General features: G+C 42.6%; 1 protein-coding gene and 1 long non-coding RNA gene across 4 annotated transcripts in view; one reads left to right on the top strand and one right to left on the bottom strand.

The window, feature by feature from the left end:
• LOC149353566 (uncharacterized) overlaps positions 1-868 on the bottom strand; it is a 33,177-nt gene extending 32,309 nt beyond the window's left edge. The window contains exon 1 of the long non-coding RNA XR_016291010.1: positions 764-868. This is a non-coding gene — a long non-coding RNA (uncharacterized LOC149353566). The remainder of the gene's footprint in view (positions 1-763) is intronic.
• Positions 869-984: 116 nt separating this feature from the next.
• Positions 985-22,585, top strand: part of LOC149353565 (carboxyl-terminal PDZ ligand of neuronal nitric oxide synthase protein-like) — a 44,878-nt gene continuing 23,277 nt past the window's right edge. Inside the window, exons 1-8 of one of the 3 annotated variants that reach the window (XM_089582657.1) lie at positions 985-1,745; positions 2,057-2,128; positions 2,218-2,286; positions 2,642-2,731; positions 3,102-3,160; positions 7,201-7,309; positions 17,451-17,601; positions 20,898-21,154. In XM_089582657.1, the coding sequence (XP_089438783.1) occupies positions 1,638-1,745; positions 2,057-2,128; positions 2,218-2,286; positions 2,642-2,731; positions 3,102-3,160; positions 7,201-7,309; positions 17,451-17,601; positions 20,898-21,154 (915 nt within the window). In that variant the 5' untranslated portion in view covers positions 985-1,637. Of the gene's footprint in view, positions 1,746-2,056; positions 2,129-2,217; positions 2,287-2,641; positions 2,732-3,101; positions 3,161-7,200; positions 7,310-12,730; positions 15,768-17,450; positions 17,602-20,897; positions 21,155-22,585 lie in introns of those variants that run through there. The other 2 variants (XM_089582658.1, XM_089582659.1) reach the window with 2 other exon arrangements.

The raw sequence follows: 22,585 nt of genomic DNA, 5'->3' as shown, positions 1-22,585 counted from the left end.
ATTTTCGACACTCATCCAATGCTTCAAACCATTGCCTCCTTCTAGAGGAGGCAATGTTCAAACACGAGATACAATACCGAAAGGTGCCGAAGAGAACTGAAGTGACCTCAAAATCAGTCAAGCACCGCCTTGCAAAACGTCTCTAGGGGCTTCCGATATCATACCACGGCTGGAACAGGTCGCACTGCAAACTTGCATAATAAAGACAACACTAGGGCACTGGGGTACAAGTCCGGACGTTAGCGCGGTCAATATTACTCGCCATTGCACCAACCTTTGATGACTTTCACGGCAGCACTTACTCCACGCGTCAATGCACCGCGCGGTGAACAGCCATCGCAGCCATGTCAACAAACCACCGTGGCGTTGGCGATGACAGCGATGGTCACCGTGGCAACCGTGGAGACGCCAGCGACCTAGAAACTATGGCTAGGGACGTTTCAAAATTTTGCGACGCCATTTTTACCTAATTTTGCAACAAAAAGTACCCAAAAATGTACCTAAACAAACGCCATTTTGTTATGACGTCATTAAAAGTCACGTGACATGAGGATCGTCTTCCTCCATTTAGCCTTACGCGAAATGAACGCGTTGTGGAATGCATTCACTTCGCGCGAGACGAGAGAGTTGCTACAACTGGTTTGAGGCTACACCAGGCTACACCAAGCTACACTGCAACGCTCGAGAGGAAAAAATAAAATACAAGTTTATGAAGCAAGTTATTTTAAAGGGAGGTTACCATCGACTGTAAACAGTCTGATACCTTTAAAAATAATTCGAAGAAAGTTTGAGTGCTCCCACTTGTTCGGCCATTGCGATGGTTCGGCGCAGGGCGGTCATCACCCTGACCCTCTATGGCTCAATGGGCAGCTTTCCCTCTAGAGTTGGTTATATTCTTGAGTGCAGTCTCAGTGCAGTGGTTCATGCGCAGTGCAGGAAGATGCCGCAAATAAATAATCGAGGCTTTTTCGCATGCCCTTATGGGCCACTATTTTGTAAGTTTATTTTAATTGTAAAACGTTGACGAGCACTACTTCATTGCAGAAAAGTGGTATATTAGAATTCAATGACGGCCACCATCATCATCATTCAACAAAAATACAAAAAAAGGCAAGCCAAGCTAATTTTCAATAGGCCAAAACTGCAGTGGCTGTACGGTCATGTAAGGTCTGTAGAAGTAGCGAAAAACAAACGTAGCATGTCTTCCTGTAAATTGCATGCATTATGAACTGGGCGCAGTTTGCAAGGATTTGCTGTGACCATGCGCCACTGTATTGCGGGTGCTGGATAACCCGGCTGCTAGATCAAAAGCACCGATAGAAACGTTTCACCTGCACGCTTGTACAACGTGAGCATCGCAGGCGCGCAAAAAAGGGAACGGCGTCGAAACTCAGACGCCCGAAGATTGGGAGATACGACTCGAGCATCCGAGGAGCGAGCCGTCGGCAGGGCTGGATGTGCGGTGCTCCGGCGCTTCGGGAAACTCGTGGAGCTTTCACCTGCTCGGTGTGTTTGTGATAGCGACGGGTTTCCAACGCTCGCTCCTGTGATGTGTACCATCCGGGGCCTTCCAAGTGTTCGAGTACCGGTGACCGAGACATAATAGCGACAAGTATGGTGTGCACAGCAGCAGCATCATGCCATCCAAGAAGCAGTATAATTTAGTGAGCGATGATGCGTACGACAGCAGAATACCCCTGCACAGCGAAGAAGCTTTCCAGCATGGAATATCGTTTAACGCCAAGGTAAGTGCCTGTTGATTTCGCTTGGTTGTTTGCTGTTTCCTTATTTGAGTAGGTGAGCTGACTGCTGTCGCTGAGAAAAAGGTGCAAAGGTGATCGTGCATGCGCTTAGCCAGTGTATTCGTGCCGTGCTCGTATCCTCGAGCGAGAGTCGCGGGATCGTCGGCTCTCCTTCCGCGCGGCGGTCGTGTGGGGCGTGTCACATTAGTTTTTAATTTATGCTGTTCCGCCTGGAGGAAGAAATGAGTGCAGAACAAGAGCTAATCAGCGTATCTTAATGCCTAAACGTGATTTGCCTTTATCCTTTTTCGCAGTACATTGGCACCATGGATGTCCCTCGACCCAGCAGCCGAGTCGAAATCGTCGCAGCTATGCGCAGAATTCGGGTAAGATCTGCGGCCGTTCATTAGTCAATTCCGCAAGGTTGTATATTGCTGTCTCCTTAACTCTTTTACTTACTTTCTCCGTGGTTTAGACGTCCGGCATCTGTCAGTTGGAAGCGAGACCGCGCTTTGCAATTGAACTTTGCAACGTGCCTGCTCTGGTGCTTTTTGATGCTCTTGTTTACATTTTGTAACACTGTTTAACTTAGTGGTCCCTCATGGTAAAAAAAAAAAAAAAGAGCGCTTGAGACGACGTGCCAGCAAAATAGGAATACAGGACGGTTTTGTCATTCCAAGCGCGGTTTTCTGCATTATGACTGCAAACCGATTTGCCCAAATGTCGATTTTAGTGGTTCCCGAGCCAGTTTTAATACTTTTCCCCAGTCGGCCACTTTAATGATCTCGTAATCATATTTCTAAAACCGTATGTACTGCAGGTCGTTTATTCATTTCATGAAACAAACAGGCCTGCTGTGTTGAAGCATTGTGGTACTATAAAATATTATTTTATTGCAGTACGAGTTCAAAGCTAAATCAATCAAGAAAAAGAAGGTGACAATTACCATCTCAGTTGATGGGGTGAAAATCATTCTGCGCAAGAAACACGTGAGTCATTTTTATAGCTGTCTGGGTGATAATCCTGTGAAGTTTTTGCTGAAGTTCAGTCACTTAGCCACTTTATTCACTGCTTTTTAAATTTGGGTGGCTAAACACAGAATATTATAGATAATTTTGCTTCAGTTCTTTTTTTTTGTTCATTAAATTGTCACTGTATTGTGTTTGTTATAAGTTCATCATAATCATGCAGTATTTTGCAGTGCATACAGCAATTACATTTTTAACCCATTCACCCTCATTGAAAATTTTTGGTCCATAACTGAGCTGATAATAGATTAGCACTGCGCATAGGCTGCTTGGCACAGTGTTTTAATTGTGCCAGTGCTGTTTTATATTTAAACTACTTTAACATTTTCAGAAAAACCAATGGGCATGGGATGACAATAGGTATCTCATAATGAACCATCCAATCTACAGGTGAGCACCGTATTTATTTATTTTCATTTATTTATTTCAATGCCCTCAGGGCCGGGAAGGGTGTTAAAGAGGGGGTGAGTACAATGCAAAAAGTAAAATGCATACAAAAGTACAAAGTGCACATTTGTTAATGATAATGGTGCTGTTACAAAAAGCGGTCAATAAGTGCTGACTTGAAAGATGGTGCATCCACAATTGAGGCAATGGGGGAGGGAAAAAGCAGTTCCACTCTGTGCAAGTTTTTCGAAAATGTGTTGGAGAACATTAGTACAGCAACAGAGAATGGCAACCTTGAAACGGTGGTCACTGCGAGATTATACATAAGGTTGAAAAAGAAGTTTGCTTTTTAGTGATGAACAAAAAAAAAACAATATTTTATGCAACAGGCACAGGCGAGCAGTTTTCCTACGGAGGAGTAAATCTGGCAGTCTTGATTGAAGATTTGATTTCGTTAGGAAGACGCTGTTGTACAATGATAGCTGGAGGTAATGAAACGAGCTGATCGGTTTTGTACAGATTCAGTGAGGTTAGTTAAGGTATATTAAGTTGGATCCCATATTACAGATGCATATTCCAGTTTTAGCCTTACTAGAGTTTGATACAGTATCTCTTTGAGATGCAAAGGTGCTTGAGCGAAGTCGTGATGAAATAGCTGAGTGTGCAATTTGCATTGGCTGAAATCAAGTTAATGTGCGCGTTCCACGAGAAATTATTTTTTATGGGAACTGTCAGATTCAGCTTCAGCTTTATTAATAATGTAGCTTGGGCGGGGAATGTAATGCGAAGGCGAGATAAGCAATGGTCGGTAAGGGTAACGGACTGGATTTTAAGAGTAGGCAAGCGTAGCAGGGGGCGGCAGAAAGTAGGTGTGGGCGGATGAGATTCATATTTAATGGGGGAGCTAAAGGGACAGTGAGGAGAGCTCTATTAATATTTTTTTTACAGCAAAATCCGATAGTTCGGCATTTCATGGCTTTGTTGCCACTTGGCCGGCAGCGAAAGATGCATTTATTTCTAAGAAATTTGGATTCGAAGTTGAAAAAGTTTTTCCCGCCGCTCTGATTCAAACTTGGGATTCTCTTATGACGACACAGGACTAAGTGACGTGAAACGTGACGTGCACATGACGTAACGCAGACTCCGTGATTTCTGACGGCCAACAGTGCGGCCTGGCAGCAGCCGAAAAGAAAGCTACCGCCGGCCGCACGTTGAAGGCATCTATCGGCTATTGCGGCCGTCGCTTCGTTTACGTTTGCACCGGCATTTTGCCAGCGTTACGATGGATCCCGTTCTCGAAGTCGTCAACTAAATCTAGCAAATACACACCTTTAGCATACCGTGTACCTTGTTACCGTTAGCGGAATACCGGGAGCCGGCCTACCGCCGGTGATCAGGCGCTGATTGGTCCCGATGCTGCAGGAGCACGCATAGCTGCCGGGATCGTGGCGCCATCTGGCGACGTTAAGGAGATTTGCGCATGCATTGGCTGCGCCTCAGTGATTGGCGGCTTCTCGTGTACTAGTGTTGATAGAACCATTGGTTCTAGCAACACTGTTTTGTCCTATGACGTCAGCACGCTTGTACTTGCGAGTTTGGCCTGTGGCAGCGATACCTGTATTTTGGTTCTCGCTCTTTTCTATGTTACAAGACCTATGTTGTCAGTATGAGTGGCGTTTTTGTAATCGGGAGCTGGTATTCTATCGATACAAGCCAACTTCAATTTCTCCTCAGTGTCCCTTTAATACCGCCAGGAAGATTATTAATATATATAAGAAACAATAAAGGACCTAATGCCCGTGCCACACATGCACAAAAAATAACAGTAAATGCTTAATGCTTTAAGTTTGTTAACGCCATTAGTTTCGGAGTTCATGCTACACATCCACGTTTAATATCATTATACGAGAGTCTTCTCGCAAGGCAGTCAGAAATTTCACCCGAATACAAACAGTGCTAATGAGCACAATATCTAGGAAATGTTGTTTAGATGTAATATAAAAGTTATTCAGCAAAAAATACCGCTTTTCTTGCTTGACAAGTCGAAAAAGTAGCCATAAGCTCGGTGAACCAGTCGAGAGTATCTGCCAGAAGTGTTGGTAAAAATGGCGCCCTTCACATCGAAAATGCAGTAGAGGCGCCTCATCTGACTGAAAGTTATAAATTAACCATTTGCTACTGGTCAGGAAGTTTTTACTAACAAAGTTGCATGGTTCTCTGTGTGTGGAATTGGGATGAGGGTACGCTCGGGTTCTTGAGTTGTGGCGAACTTAGTAGGTCGTGGATGACAGTAAGGCTAATGCCATTTAATTTTTGCTTGTGGCACCGCACAAATGCTGTTAAAACTTAAGGCAGTAAGCTCTTAATGGCATTAAATTTACCTGTGTGGCACTGGTATAAAACGGACATTTGGTGGATGCCGGATGCTAAGCTACAAGGAGGTGAGCTACAATCATTAGCTGAGACAAGCAATTATTAATTAATGCTGTCACCTGATTTCCTGTTGCATTACATACTCACATTTTTGTGCTTGAGCATCTGTCAGGCCGCTTGCTTTTATCTTTAATGCTGCCAAATCCCAGTGGCAGTAAATATAATCAAGAAGCTGCAGTTGCGGACAGGAGTGTGGACATACTTCGGCGATCTAACTCTTCTCATATGTTATCTAGTGAAAGTTGAAGTGCGTTTGATACGTAAGAAAGTAAGTGCAGCTTGTGCGCTTGCTCATGAGCACAGTAAACATTTCTATTTCTTTTGCATGATACGGGAGAAGAGTTGGAATGCTGAAGCGGGTGCCATATTCTGGCCACAACTGTACAGTGAACACCTGCAACTGTCATGTTCAACTTATTGGGAAAAAGTGGGATTTTATCTCACCATTGGGGGCTACTGATCACTCAGTGTCAAATGAAAAAAGTGAAGGTGAAAGCCTGCTGTTTGGGATTTTTTGCGAATATTGTGCAAGTTGAAATTTCAAGTCAGCCTCTTCTTTTTTGTTCTTTACGAAGGCAATAGCAGGAGTAATGAGATAATTAACGATTTCATTTCGATTCCGTTTCCTGGCTGAAGAGATGCCACACCCACATTTGGTCTTCATTATTGGCTCATGCCCAGCGATAGCCAGGTTTCGCATCACTTCAGCCAATGACGAAGATTGGGAAACACAGAAATAGAATAGAATCAAAGCCCGAATGGTATGCTATACTGGCCTTGAGACTTCAAATGTATGGTGGCAAGTAAAAAATGGTGAGCACAAGTGACAGATTACCAGAGAGGCAGAATTGCACTGCGAGGTACTGTGGTCTTGAACATGCTGGTAGTGAGAGTGCCAGTTTGTTCCCATTTTTGTAACAAAGGGAGGTTGGCAGGAAGGAAGTTATTTCAAGCATGCCGTTTCGTGCCACAGTGCTGACTAAGACGTTGGCTGGCTGTGCTAGACTCTGTACATGGCCTCTTTTTCTAGAGCTGTCTTCGTGAGCTGTGATATCTTCATTTTATTACTATTTTACTACTGTTTTATTGTAAGGGAGGAAGGAAGCCTTTCGTTAGAAAAAAAAAAAGCAGAAAGAATTCATCGCAGGCAAATACTGTCCGCTCAACTCCCTTAGACTGAAGAATGGGAATGGCCTCGTAGTCTCATTATTGGCATGTTAGTGAACTGGAACGCCGCACATTGCCATTCCACTGCTTCAGTGAGCAGTTACTTCTGCTAACCTTTCTTTCTCACCACTAAATCTGAAGTGCAGTGCCGGATGGACATTGCAGTTCTGTTGTGCGAGAGTAGGAAAATAATTTTGAGTGCTGAATTTGAACTGAAACAGATCATGGACAAGTGCTTTATAGCATTAAGTTAACAATTTTAATGAGCTGCTTTATACTTTTAGTTTAATATTCTTCTAGTGTGAGATGAATGCTTCTTTTGACTGCTTTTGAAACACAGGAACATTGCAAAGTTATATCTAAGATGCTTTATGAAACAACTTCCATCTGATCCCAGTGTGTTGGTTTTCTGAATGGCTGTGTGTTGTCTTTGCACTCTTCAGAATCTTCTATGTTTCCCATGACTCGCAAGACCTGAAGATCTTCAGCTACATTGCACGAGATGGCGGTAGCAATGGGTTCAAGTGTAACGTGTTCAAGTCCAAAAAGAAGGTGTGTGCTTTTACTTTTCGTCTAGTGTGCACCTGATGTTTAAATTTCATTCACTTTATGAGGCTTTAACTGGACAGACAGGAGCTCATAGACCTTGCACAAAAGTGCTGTCATCTCTTGTAAGAGCCAAAATGGAGCTTGCACATAGACATTGTGGTGACAGGTTGTGCTTGGTTTGACAGCACGCACCATGTAGTTGTGCTGTATGTGTGTTTAATCGGTAATTGGAAGAACTTTGAGAAGTAGGAAGCTGACTGTTTGTTCGGGGTGGAAACAAGGCAGAGAGAATTCTGATTTAGTAGAGGCATAACCTAAGCAGTGCACTGTGTTCAGGTAGCTGCCTTCAGTTAGGTATAGACCTTTTCACGACACTCGGACCCCTGCTTTGTGGACGGTGGGGATAGCAACTGGAAGGGGCGTACCCATAGGCATTCACAGGTCTGTGCAAAGGGTGGAGGGGGGTAGCAACTCTTTGTCTTCTGAGTAGATCTATAGGGTGTATTCACTGACATCACAGCGTATACCGTTTTGTTGTTTGTGGAGCTCTGCTAAAAGGCTGTGGGAGAGTATTATGGGATTATCCCCCCCCCCCCCCCCCCCCCCCCCGTTCCAACCTGCACTTCTAAAGCTACGTGTTGGACAACAAAATGGCGCCGGTGACGTTACATGAGTACCCCCTATAGTGGACAAAATTTGTGCCCCCCTCCGTCCTGCTGATTGGGGGGGCCACTGCCCCCCCTTTTTCCTTCTCTGTGCATGCCTGTGGTTACCTCAACTCTCTCCCGTCCTGTGAAGAAGTGTTCGCAGCTTTTTCTAGGCTTTTTCTTGTGAATTTTCTTCTAATTGTGGTCGTATGAAATGCTGCAATAGCAAATTGTGCCCTTAAGTGATGCTTCATGTAAGAAAACGGACACATTGCCATTAATTTGATTTTTTTTCTTTCGTGCAAAGTAATTTTTTTTGCATGATCATTTTTTGTATGACTGCTCATGCATGGTCATTAACGAACTTGTAGGTGTTTCCACAGAGGATGCAATGTGTATAAGTTTTTGAGCAATGAATGAGCAGTACTTTTTCGGGTATCTTGAAATTTTTTATTTTCGTCAATGCAGCTCAAAGTGCTTTTGTTTTGATGTTTTGTCTTTTGTGCACTTATTCAGGATTATGGCTTTATGTGATTTCGGCTGTGTGTGATTACGGCTGTATGTGATTTCAGAGCCTTTGTTAAATCCACTAATTACGTGATTGCTGGAAACTGATGGAGCAGCAATGAAATTGCAGTCTTTAAAAAACATGTTAGTTGGTGCAATTGTAGCTGTGTTAAATTTTTCATATTCTTCACTGGCAAGTGACTTAAAAAAAAGAGAAAATTTTGGTTGGTAAATTGGTAATTCTCGCACACATATACTCCAGACAACTAATGCTGCTGGTTATGAAAACAAATTTGAATTTTGAAGTACGGGTCATTCAACGCTGCATGTTTAAGCCTCCGTTTTCAGATTAGGCTCTTCGTAGCATTAAGAAACACTCCTAAGAATGTCTGATCTTGAGAAACTCCTTATTTCTTACATAAATTCATAATAATGCCATGAGAATAATGAGACCCTGAGAACTCAAGATGTAAATCAGCTTTCAAGACTGACTTTCAGCTTTCTTACAGCAGGAATTCTTGTTCCCACTTAATTGAAAATGTGGCAGACAACACTACTTGCCAATAAAAATCATTGTTTGTGTAAAGAGGGTGAAAATAGCACCCACCCCTTGTCACCACACCCTGCTGTGCTTCTCACGTCTTGAACTAAACGAATGTGCTTGGAGTTGCTGCTAGGTGGTGACTGCTGTGAATAACGTTGATAAATTTCAGCTGGATTTGATCTGGAAATGGTGATGCTGTGCTCACTGCATTGTAACATTCTTATGTTCCTGCCCATATATATTTAGTATGTATGTCTTTCAATGAAAAATCAGTTGTTAGTAATGCCTTGTGTTTCTTCCTTGTGTTCATCCTGTGTTGCGCTAATTTAATACCAAAAAAATGCACCAACTAGCCCAACAACAAGGTTTACTTTTCTTTCAGCTGTTGTGGTAAGCGTGAGTAAAGTGTTTGTACGTGTTTATTCCTATGGTCTCACATCTCCGTCACTGATGTTCTCGGATAAAGTGGCTTACCGTCTGCTACTAATAGGAACTCTATTTGTTGTTTGAAATTCTTTTTCCATTTGATCAGTGGGCATTAACAGTATTGACACGTCGCAAATAATTTGTTATTCTAGTGGTGATGCTACACGCATGCAACAACCCCTTTCAGTAAAACCTATGTTAACAAGAAAAGCTATAAATATTTCTGTTTTCCTAGAATCATTACAGAATGGAACAGCCTTGCTGATCATGTAGTAACACTGAATTCATAGTCACTGTTTGAGTTACAGCTGCAGTAATTGTGCTTTTCTGAGTGCTAATCTACTTTAAATAAAGACAGGGGCAACATGGTGAAAAAGTTGTAGTTTTCTAGCTTGCCATACCTTGGCAGCGCTCTTAGTGCCGGATTGGCTTAGCAGGTTGCTGGGTCATGACCGCTTTTTTCATGTCTTGTGGATGCACTGTCTTTGCGCTGTTTCAAAATTACGGACAGTAGCGAGGAAACTTTCCTGTACCCAATTAACTGCAGGTAAGACTGTGTTATAAGGCAGCATTTATTGTGCCGTAATTTTATCAGCTTAGGAAAGTCGCCTCAGAATGACTTTTTCATCTATTTGGATTCTTATCAAGTGTAAGAACCTGTAAGGTGAAGAATGATAACTAGGTTTTTGTCTTTGTGGTAATGTTACTAAGTGTTCAGCCAACAAAGTCTCATATCAGTGCAGAGCCAAAATGTGAAAAAAATTTGGTGAAATAACACTGTGGACTGACGTTCCAGTTCAGGAATATTTCAAGCACCTGTTACTTGTGAAGCAGCATGCTTAGAAACATACTGATGCTCTTTAGTTGTCGGAGACGCCATGTAAGCAATTTGCATTAAAAGTGCATTTTTAGGATGCTGGATGTTTTTCTACTGCAGCCCGCATTGCATTTAGCCGTTATGCTACCAATAATTTATTTGTAAAACAAATCTTCTTACTGTAATACTTAATGTTTCAGATGTGTCTTTGGCCATTGTTAAACAGTTTTGTGTATCACAACGAGAATTAATATGGCAAATTATTTATTGGGAGACTCAGTCCTTACTAGTGAGAACTTGCATGATGCTCTTTGACACCTGATGTTCATCATGTGTGTAATATTTTCTTTCTCAGTATGAAAGTGCCTCCCATTTACTGTTTGGAAGGGAGGTATTGCATTTGTTGAGAATGTTTATTTATGGCTTCTGAATGAAGTAGTGTCAGAGTTTCTTGCACTTTGCCCATATCTTGCGCTTTCTTTTTGTATACTTAGTGCTTTTATGAGAACCTGAGTGGATCATGTGGGGTAAGGTGAGGTCTGATGCTTGGGCGAGTTGGTATGCCATGTTCAAGAACAACAGTGCGAAATAGACAAGGACTAAAGGAAGATACACACAGACAGGCGCTTCCTTTAGTTCTTGTCTATTTCGCGCTGTTCTTCTTGAACATGGTGGGGTCACTTCCTGGTGGTAACTAGTAAAATGAACATGTTCCTTCTAGGCCACCACTGTGAACTGTTTTTATCTTGCTATAAACTCAGATAATTTTCAAGGTTATTCCTTTATTTCTAAATGAGACTCAGACCATTCATATGTGCGTGAAGTGAAGGCTTCCATCTTTTTCTTTTTGCCAGCATAGCCTGAAGTTGTTAGGGTTGAATAAAACTACTTTGGATTGGAACACTCTTCCCCCCTGGGCTCAATAAACTAGAAGCTCATCCTGCTCTTAGGGGCACTGGAAAGTGTTTTGGGATGGGGAAAGCATCGCTGTGGTCTCCATTTAGACATGTACACTGAGAAAAATTGTGTAACCCAAAGTCAGTCTATTTTTCTAGTAGAAAGGCAACAGCCTTCTTACAATGGAAAAAAAAAAAAATGGTTTAGCTTGAAGCGGTATTTCCATTTAGATATAGGGTCAGCCTATGTGTTTTGGCCCTCTGGCAAAACGTGTCACGTGTACACCCTTGGGTCAAAAGCTTGCAGTCCGTATGGTGTGATTTTAAGATTTGTAGTGGAGCACTTAAAGGTGCACTGAAGAGGAATCTGAACTCGTCTTTTTGCCGCGGGAACTCGATCTACACGTTCTGAGCATTCTTAGAAAATTCGATTTATTGCCCTGTGTGGCTGATTTTCCCAATTAAATTGAATTAACGTCCGGTTCCCGCCTTTCTTTTTTGAATTCTCCCTCGTACGGTGGGCGGAGTCGACCAACGCGTGGAGTGCCTTGCAGCCAGCTCCGTGGAGGCTTTGCTTTCGCTTTAGTTTGTTTTTTAGGTTTTCGTGAATAAATAGTTTCATTTGCAGATAATATAGCCGCAAAATAAGCCTGCAGAAACAAAAATACGGGCGGACTATTTGCTTCTACGGACTACTACGTATTACTCCGCCGATGGCAGAGCGGCAAGCCGCCGCGGGACTGGCTGAAAGGCACTCCACGCGTTGGTCGACTCCGCCCACCGTACGAGGCAGAATTAAAAAAAAAAGGTGGGAGCCAGACGTTAATTCGATTTAATTTGGAAAATCAGCCACACAGGGCAATAAATTGACGTTTCTAAGAATGCTCGAAACGTGCAGATTGAGTTCCCACGGCAAAAAGAAGAGTTCAGATTCCTCTTCAGTGCACCTTTAAGGCACCCCTCAGATTTCACCTTTGCAGATGGACAGTGCAGAAAGGTACATTGATGTTACAGAAGGGGAATGAGAATTATAAGCCTAGAGGAAAATTTGCATTTTCTGGAATTTTTTTTTTTTTCATTTTAAATGAGCGAATTCACTCATTCAAAACAAAGGAAAAAATTGTAGAAAATGTAGTTTTTGCTGCAGGCTCAGAATTTTAGTTCCACTTCTGGAACATAAATGTGTCTTCCTGTACTGCTAATTTCAGCGCCCTGTTACAAGCTAAGAAAAAAAGAGCAGATATGTAAAAAAAGTGAAAATAAATCGTGAAATTAATTTTTATCAAACTTGAGACTTTTTTGTAACTACTGCTTCTGCCTATTATTTGTGCCAAGTTTCATTATACCATTGCTACAAAATATTTTATTATTTCTCCTTCTTAAGTCTCAACCCAGCTTAAGGGTGCCGCAAGTACTCTACTACATGGCTCAAGAGCAAACTGCGTGGCCTGAAGACTTGCGACCAAGGCTGTACAGTCGTGGCCATAATAATACGGAGCACACCTCTGTGATCAGCCTCTTCTCATGCTTTACCAAGCGAAAATTAGCAGGTACCCAGTACATATACTAGCAAAGGTTGCTGGTGCTTTCACGTGAAACCCAAGAAACCTTTGTGTTTTGTCTACGGGATGTGCAAAAAAAGTTGAGACACCAAAGTATGCTCCGTGTTAATTATGGTCCTGTAACTGCACTGCTTTCTCTCTTCCCTACTTTTGCAAGTGCCAGGCACCCCTTCCCTCATGGCATGGTTCACACGTCCAAGCACACGGATTGAGACTCTTGCCACGCTTTCCTTCTCACGTAGCCTCGTCTTCATCCTTTTTAGCAGTGCAAAATGCTGTCCAAATGTCTGGACAAACCTGTAATGCATTGTGAAATTAGCCTTTATGGTTGTTACCCTTGCGTTTGAAGTTCATATCCTTCTTGCACTAGTTTGGGTTTGTGTAGGCTTTGAGGTAGTGCATACAAAATTTGACAGTTAGAAGGCTAAACTTGTTTTTATGTGTGTAGTGGCCAAATGTTGCCCTTATTTTCTGCCAAGGCATTTTTTTTTGGAATTGAAGAAAAGGGTGGACAGTTGTGTCCAGAATAACACTGAGTACACTGCAGTATTCTCTTTTCTCGCATTGTGTAGAGGAAAATGAAGGTTTTCTGCAATTTGTGCAGGCTCACGAATGGCACCTACTTGTGTAAGTATTGAACACTGCTCAAGCTTTGCAAGGGATCCCTTGCACATGAGGGAAGTTTTTAAGCACCTAAGTATGCTCTCTATTCTGGTTGCGGCAGTGCTTATTTGCAATTTTTATGTTTCTATTGGCCTGTAATGGCATCCATTACTGGTAGTCACCAAGGCATTCAACATTGGTAGCTACCACGAAGCAGTTTATGTAATAAATAATATAGCTATTACTATAGCCTTGTATTTCATTTCATTTAATTTCATTTAATTTCATTTCATTTATCCCGATCACATAAAAGCATTCGTGATACTGTTTGCAGTTTATACAAGAGTGCATGTATTTTTGCAATTTGTGTGCAAACCACTTGTGGTACTGTCTGTACAAAGCTGCCTGCCAGCAGCCTCTTCACATGACCCACTGCAGTAGCTCAGTGGCTCAGGCGGTGCACTGCAAGGCATGAGGACGTTGGATAATGTCCCGACCATGATGGTCGCTTTTTGATCGGGGAAAATGCAAAAATGCTTGTGTGTTGCGCATTATGGAGTGCATGTTAAAGAGCCATGGGGTTGAATTTAATCTAGACTCCTCCACTATGATGTTGCTCATAGTCCAGGTGCAGCTTCAAGATGCTAAATCTTATGTTCCCTCCTATTCACTGTCTTGGCATTACAAGGTGCAACTGTGGTTAAAGCAGCCATTTTAGCTTAATATGCGTGCTGATTTTCTTGAAGTGGTTGTACAGGAACCTGCAGCATATTTTTGCATTCTTGAAGCATGCTGTAAACAAAAGTGCAATTTTGGTAAAGTAAGTTGCACAGTGTGTGAATGTAGTCATTTAATACACAAGAAAGTGCACCTTTGAGAGAAAGCTCTCTGTCGTCACTGGCTTTATCAACTGGCAAGTTGAGTTAAAAGCTTCGTTTAGGCGTCTTCACTCTACTACTAATAGTTCTCACTTTGTTAACAGTGGGTCAAAAGTCTACTAGACTTTCATAGCATTGTGTGATGGTGCTTTTCTAAATAGATAAAAGTACCATGCCCCTTGCTGGGAGCTAGAAAGACTAGCTAGAATAGGCAGTAAAAATGAAACAAACAAGTGAGCGACAAAGGAGGCAGCTGCTCACAGATGCACAAGTTTCAGATTGTTTTTACAGCTTGCCAGGAACAAAGTGCACGCCCTCATGCGCTCCCTGTGTCGCACAGCAAGGGAAGAGAGGCGGAGCTGAGTTGCTGGCCTCCCCCTCGAGAGTCGGCGGCGCGCTATTCCAGTGCCTGCGAGGGAGAGGGCCCGATTTAGAATGGCTGGGGAAAGGGGCCGGCTCGCTCATGACTCGTCTGACGTAAAGCTGGGCAATCTGCCTCCGGTCCTTCGTCTGGCCAGCTAGGAAATGGAACTTCTGTTGTGTGAGCTTATGCGAGGGATTCTTTAAGGTTCATTCTGCTTGCAGTCCTATCCTTGCTTGCAGTCCTGTTTATCATGCTTTTTTGAAAATCGCACTGTTGTAATGTGCCTCGGGCCTGGAGAAACAACCTCTTGTGCTGCTGACTGAAGGAAGATTGGGACCAATTTCTGACGTGTGTACTGGAGTGCCCCGTGGGAGCTGTTTCCTGTGTGCAGCATTTATACGGCCGAGCACGAATGAAGCAGGCACTCTGTGCACCTGGCTCGTCTATTCACAGACCTGAGGGATGAAACACCCTCATGTGGGGGTGATGTGCTCTCGTATAAGAAGGAAAAGAGGGTGATCTTGTTGTGATGCACTTGGTGCATTGTTGTGTGGACTGGGTGTATTCATGAAACTGATCCATTTTTTTTTTGCATTGGCAATAATTTTGGTGTTTCACTTCACTGCACCATCTTGACTTGCATCAAGTTGCTTTGTGCAGGATTGCTTTTGGCATTGCATGGTGGATGTTGTGCATCAGCCATGTATAGGTGCAATGCCTTATTTGTTGTTGCACCTGTCTCCTTGCTCAGTGTGTACAGCCCCTGTAATGGCTTGCACCAGTCCACTTAACTTGGTTGCTAGCCTGTCCAGGTCATAAGAGACTCTATGGTGTCAAAAACAAACTGGCTACATGGTGATATGGACACCTGCCAAAAGTGATGGCAAAAGCCACACACCTCAAAGATGCGTAGAGCATTCTCTCAAAAGTTTGGAAGGTCAGGCTCTCGAACAGAGCAAGGAAAGGCAAGCCAAGAGAAAGAATCAGCTGTACAGACAAACAAGGTGGTGAAGAAAATCAGCTTCCGTGAACCTGAAGTGGACAATGAATACAAGGCAAGCCTGAGCTGTATTTCAACCAAGCCTGCACCGAATGTGACTCGTGACAGCAAGACTACAAATACTATCTGCACTGCGAAAAGGTGCACCCCACAAAAAGATTTAGCAAGAACTGCGGGTCTCCAGAGAAGCATTAGCTTAGAGGATATAGACCTCCAGGTGAGGGACACCATGCTGCGATGACTTTATTTTATGCATGTGAGCACAGCGTCCTCCTTATAGTTGGAATCCAGAAGCTTTAGAAGAAATTTGATTTCTTGACTTGGATTTTGTGTTCACCTTTTTTTATTTCCTTGGTTAACTCTGAGTGAGTGCATCTGACATGTATATTTGTTTTGTGTTGATTGCGGCAGTATAGTTGCTGAACAAGAATTTGTTGAGAGAAGCAAGCAATAATGTACTGCTTATGCTTCATGTAGTTGCATTAATGCTTGTTTAATGTGTTTTAAGTTGCTTCAATGACCTATTGTCCTTTTCTTTTTTTTTGTGCCCCAGTCATGGCGTTGTGCCTGAGATATCCCCTGTTGAAGAAATGCAAACATGCTGGCCACTTGCTGATGCAGTCTACTCTCACTAGTTAGAATTGGAAGGGAACAATTTTAAGAATTTGTTCAAACTGTTCAGAGTTCGAACAGGACCCTTTTTGATACACTTTTTGTTGACAAGACCAAGGCGTCAATTTAGACATCAGCAGTTCAAATTAAGTGAGTTTGAATTAAAAAAAAGTCCTCAGTATTCACTTCATAGCTATTTTTATTTGTGCACTGGTGTAGGAGTGTAATTAGTCAAGCTGCTTGTTTTCTCATGGGTTTGTCATGTGTTAACTGTTTCACTTATGCGTGCAGAAGCGTGCTAAAAAAAAGCACAAATTAGGATGGTGATCCCACATGTAAAAAGGGTAACCAAGTTATGTGTAATTATGTGAACATTTTTCTAGCGATTCCCGTGTGACGTCATTGTACTGCTGTGATCATTGTTGTCGTTCCATCTGTCAACAGTGCCTGGAAGTTTCTCTTGAATAGGTTCACACAAGTGGTGACAAGTTAAAGCAGCATGTTGCTCTGTGTATCAGTATTTTGTTTTTTGCCTCCAGGTTGCCCTTTATTGGCAATTTACTTTTTGATTTTGTAATTGTTCCTTTTTATCTGTAACCCCTGTGAATGCTGGGTAGGTACAGGAGCCATTTGGAAACAACACGGTGCCAGTACACTTATTCTGTTCGAGCTTTATAAATTGGACGAGGCTATTTGTTGGCAGGGTGCTGGCTAAATGCCACTAGAGCTCGTGCATTTCTGTAGCATACAAGTTCTTAGGGTAATGTAAAGGGCCAGGGATTTTTCTTGAAATGATATATGGAGAATGAAATTACATTACATGCCCATGAAGTTGGGTTTGCTTTGGTACTCATTCGTTTACCCACTTATTTCTTTTATGTATGTTGTTGGGCTTGTCTGTTGTGCCATCTATTTGTATGCATGGCTGATAAGGTGGGTTGAGCCATAAAAAAAAGGGAAGGGAGGGGGGGGGGGGGGGATAGGAAGAAATGACTTACATACAGTGTGACGCACGAGCTTCAGTTCGTCTCGGTCACAGATCTTTTATTTTAAATCTGAAAATTTTGATCATTCACTCACATGCTATAGTATACTAGATGAAATTAGTATTTTGAGGGTGTTCTGAAATCATTGTAAGCTGCATTCAGTGTGTAGAGGGTTGCCTTTATGTGATCAGATGCTGTTCACATGTTCTGATATAGCAGTGAGTGAAGGACAAGGACCTCATGTTGCTTTGGTGCGAGTTGTAGTTTGCTGAAACCAGTGTTCTGTGAATGTGTTGCTGCAGAGCCAGGCCATGAGGGTGGTACGTACCATTGGGCAGGCCTTTGAGGTGTGCCATAAACTGAGCCTGGCCAATGCTACCTCCAATTTGGTCACCACTGACAGCCTGCCTTCGGGTGCCAGGCATAGCAGCAGCGACAACTCAATTTCCAGAGGTATGCATTGTGCTCATCACATAAACAAAACAACAGTGAGAACAGAAATAAGAAAGGCTTGTTTCTTTTTTATTCATTCTATAGCCACGCTTACGCAATATATACCAGGTGTCCCAGTTAAATGTCACCAAATTTTTAAAAAGGACAGAGGGTTCTAGGCAAGGGAATCCAACCCTATGTTGTTGATAGTCTTGTGGCCTAGTCCACAGAATTTCTCCAGCCTGCAGACTTAGGTAATTAGTAAAGACTAACTATGTAACTTTTTAAATATCGGCTCTGGGAAGAAAGTGTAAATTCGAAAGTTATATCAAAAACAGCTGGCTGAAATGTTTGCAACAAGGTACCACTTATGTAGTTTTTTTTATTGGCCGTAAAAGAAACCGTGCAAAATTCAAAACCTACCAGTTACTTGATAGCTTTGCTGCTTGGGCACCCCAGACTCGATCTTGGAGAGAAAAATCTGCTTATCTGATATCCCGCACCTAGTGTAGGCAAAAAGCCCTGTTGGGGACAGCATTCCAGAGAGAAACACTTTTTTTTCACTCACTGCACGTTTCCGGGCGCTCAAGTCGTACCACTGTAAAGTAGTAGATTTTGAATTCCGCACAAACTTTTAGGGCCAGCAAAGAAAGCTACTTAATTGGTATCTTGTTGAAAACATTTTAGCTGGCTGTTTTTCAAGGTGATCTACAACTTTTGTATCAGCACTTTTTTTTCCTGAAGGCAATATTAAAAAGTTAGCTGGTTTGTCTTAACTAATGAAATAACTTTTTGATAATTTGCTCAATATGTAGAGGCAATATTGTTTTTTTTTTTTTGCTCATGTTACCAGACCTCTTATGTATAAAAGACCTTTAATGGTCATTTGAGCGTTCATTTTTGGTCTATCTTAACCCTTTGAAGGTTTTTGCCGTATATGTACGGCGGCGGTTTTCTGTCCCGCAAGGTCTTTGCCGTACGGGTACGGTTTTGATCTTCCGTTTGAAATTTTGCGCCAAAAGAACAATGCGTGCTCACTGGGGGGTGCTGCCACCTCTTAGGACTTACAAGAAGTGTTTGAATTTTGTGCTGCCTTCTTACGGAGATAAGCAGAACTTATGTCTAGCTTTAGCGCGGCGGCACAGACTGCGGCAACACCCCTTTTGTAGTTTTGGTTTCGCCGCGTGATCGCAACGGAGTCGCGCGAAATTTGAGTTTTCTTTTTGTCAGCACTATCTTGCAGGGGCTGCCGAAGTTGATTTCTATCTTTATTGGCGCTGCTCTTAGCTTGCTTATCACCGTTGCTCGCGAGGTATTCTCGCTCTCTGCGGCAAAGCGCCTACGCGGTTTTGATTCCGCCGCGGGATCGCAACGGAGTCGCGCGAAACGTGTTTTCTCTTTTTGGGCACTCTCTTGCAGAGGCGGCGGAAGTTGATTTCTATCTTTATTGGTGCTGCTCTTAGCTTGCTTATCACCGTTGCTATTCTATTCTATTGAACATTTTCCAGTTGTGAGTGATGCTGTCATCAAAGTACTGTTCCTAATTTTTTTTTACTATTTATTCTCGATTATATACATTTTGTAGATTCAAGATCCGCAATAAAGTAATTTGACCACCTGGGAAAGTTTTCTTCAAAATAATTCGACCCTCAAAGGGTTAATGACTGTCTGATTTTAATGCCTCATGCTCTGTGACAAGTTTGCTACCCTTTTTTTTTTTTTTGTGCTCATGAAATTTGTGAAGTGGTGGGCTGCCACTGCGGTGCGCAGGGTGCTCTCAACATATCCTTCATTTTTAAAATGGATAAAATTCCTGCAAAGTAGTGCTGACAGAGTATACTGGTAAATGGTACTCAGATGCCTGTACGTCCACTATTGTAGAAGGGTGTCCAGAAGACTTCATTCCTTACATGTAATGTGCCTTAGAAAACCTTGAAGAAAACCAGAACAAGTTGGTATTGAAAAATCCCTCTTGGCGCCAAGCAGGCTAGGCTACCTTTGCGTGTGCACTTGAACTGGCAGCACAAAAGAACTTAGATTAAAGGAAGTACTCAGGTCCTTTCCTCTATGCGTTTTTGTGCTTACAGTTCATATATGTCACCACAACATCCCTTTCATTTGTTTCTACTTCTGCTTTTGCAGAAGCGGGGACTCATTCGAATATCCACAGGAATTCATGCACAATAAGGCATACTAAGTCTTTGGGAACTGTACCATTGGCATGCAGTGCCATTTCATTGTGTTGAGAAGCCAAACAATGCCATAATTAATGGTTTATTGAATGTACATATGTATCAAGAGCTTGTAAGGTGGTAGTCAAGTGCAGCTCACGTGTCCATTCTGACTCTGTTTATGGAAAAGTTGGGTGGCATGCTTGTCATCTAGGAAACCTGCCATGGTAGACAGATCATTGATTTATTTTTCTGCTGTAACAAAGAGGAGTTTTCATTGATATGGTATCCAGATAGCACATTTGTTTTGCATTGCTAACCTGTGTGGAAATGTTTCGAAGTTTAAAAAATTTTTTTTTTCTGTACTTGTGCTTGGTTCTGTGTGCATAAACATTTTTTAGGGTGATAGCTGCGTCAGGGAGGTCTTTTGGAGTTTACGACTTAGTAGGTACCCATTGCCAGCGTATCATATCATAACTAATAACTTAAGGACATCATCCTGAATAATGTGTAGGCCACATGTCTGTCCATTAAGAATATATCACCTGTAGTAATGTGGTCTTGGTGATTCTGAGCTATGTGGGCTGTTTAAGGGAAGAGGGGGCGTTTCTTTGGGACTGTTGAAAGTGGGCGGAGGAGGTGTAGAGGAGTGCAGCTGTTGCTCTTACTCCTTTATCCCGGGGGAGGGCAAAAGGTAGGGGGACTTTATATGTTTGAGAGAATGAATTCTCGCTAATGTGTGGTGAATGGCACATAATTCAGGCCTGAATAATGGCACCCAGTAAGCCTGATGTACTCCTTTCAGTTCATGGTAGTCTCTTTTTTTTTATATGCATGGTTATGGTATGCATTTGAGCATTTAAAGGACCATTTTTTCTCTTGTTATGTGGAAGTAGGTTGTCAAAGAAAGGAATGGGAAGTGATCTGTTAAGAGGTCATATGTCTTTGACTAAGTTATGTGCCTCACGTGATGGCGACGCTGTGCATAGCATCGTACAATGTTCGCGCGGCAATGAAGTGCCCACTGGCCTCAGTGCAGTCCATGGTTATGCATGGCTTAAGGCTGCATATGCGGCTATGTACCAGTACATCAATATTTTCTTTTTAACATAGATTTAAGTCTAGACATTCTTTAACTGCTTGCAGACAAGGACCAGAGTGAAAAGTTTGACAGAGACAGCACATGTGATGACACCAAGCCACTGGCACCGCAGTCTGGAGCTAGTCCGCTTGAAACACCACACCAAGACTCTCACTGCAGTTCTAAGGCCTCATCCTCATCACCAGCGACAGGGAGCTCGCAGCAAACACTCCTGCAGCAGCAGCAGTCCCAATCACAGCAGCAACAGGCCTCCCAGTCTCCAAAGCCAGCTGCCAACCAGGTTGTGTGCACTCAGCCTGTGGTGAGTGCATTGCTACACAGCATGCATTCTGGTCGTACTGATCGATGCTTGAGCACACTGCATTTGCGGCTACAGTGGGAGCTGCAAAAACGGTGCAGCTCAGTGGCAACTTTCACAGAGGCCTCAGTGCAAAAAAAAATGTGCTAGTTAAACAACATTAGCAGGAGAGCAGAAAGAGGTTTCAGTAAGCAGAGCTAATAAAGTGGCCAGTTGGTTTGGCATAGCAGTGTAGTAGCGCGTAGTTAACCAAGCAGTTTTCAGTGCTGATAAAAATGTAAACTGGCTTTGCATTAAGAAATAGAAGCATTGGATGGAGGCTGCTAACTAATGTGTTAGGCACAGCTTGCTTCTCTTCTTTTTTTTTTCTTAGACTGACAGCTTAGGCATAAACAATGAATTGATGTGTAATGCTCACAATCCACAAATTTTGAAAAGTTAGATGGATTTGTAGATGGCACTGTTTATGTGAATTATTTAGCTGCTGTTATGTGCCATCAGTTTCTTGGTGGTAGCACATTTAGTCATGCATACGTAGTCACCTCTTTCTGAACAAGTCCTCAGCTGTTTTGATGCCAATCAGAGTGAAATTTATTAGCTTGTACCTACTCTCTGATGGTTTTCGCCTGCACTGTAGTTCTGCACTGTCAATTTTTCAAGTCCAGTGAGGCCAAGCTGAACAATTAACAACAATTCCATTGCTTGAGTCACTGACCTTGTCTAGTGAATGGTATGCCTGGTTGCCTGTCACATGGTGCAAATGAAAGTTTCAGTCTGCTTGTTTGGAACACAAATACTGTCATCACTGCATGTTATCACATACCAATCACTCTCATTGAACGAAAGGCGTAATCTCTTGTAAGTTGGACTGCTTGTTCACATTCATTGTGGATCGTCACCAACTAGCCTCTATGCTGACGTTGCTGGAGCAAAGCTGACACTGATTATTGGGTGCACTTGCAGAAAAGAAGTTGAAACCAAATACGAAAGAGAGAAATACACTTGCTTGACTGCCTGATTGTGACATTATCTGACTGTGCGGTGTCATAACCTGATAGCAGCAGGATTTATAGGTCACATGGGAGGCTCTAAAAGGGTTTAGTTGTTAAGTAGGAAGTATCATATGCATAAAAACCTACCAAGTTCATATTGGTTATCACACATGGCAATTTGTCGGTGCTGAGTAAACAGTGGAGCAAAGTTGTTTTTTTTTGCATTTTTGAGGCAAACTGAAAGAAGCCTTTTGGAAAATAATGTCACACTGTTACTTGTTGACCTACAGTTCATGAACTCTGGCCTGAGTGTGCTTCTGAGTTAGGTGGTCGCACTTTCAAGCATTGCACTTAGTAATAAGGAAAGGGTTTTGCAGTTCTCGCATTGCTCAGCACTTCCTGCTGGCTTGCAGTCGCCCCTGATGTATGAGTTTCACCATCT

Source organism: Amblyomma mixtum, chromosome 3, assembly GCF_055824585.1.
Source record: "Amblyomma mixtum isolate Tamu chromosome 3, ASM5582458v1, whole genome shotgun sequence".
Lineage (NCBI taxonomy): Eukaryota > Metazoa > Arthropoda > Arachnida > Ixodida > Ixodidae > Amblyomma > Amblyomma mixtum.
Note: the sequence above shows the minus strand (reverse complement) of the source record. Positions and strands in the feature narration are given on the sequence as shown.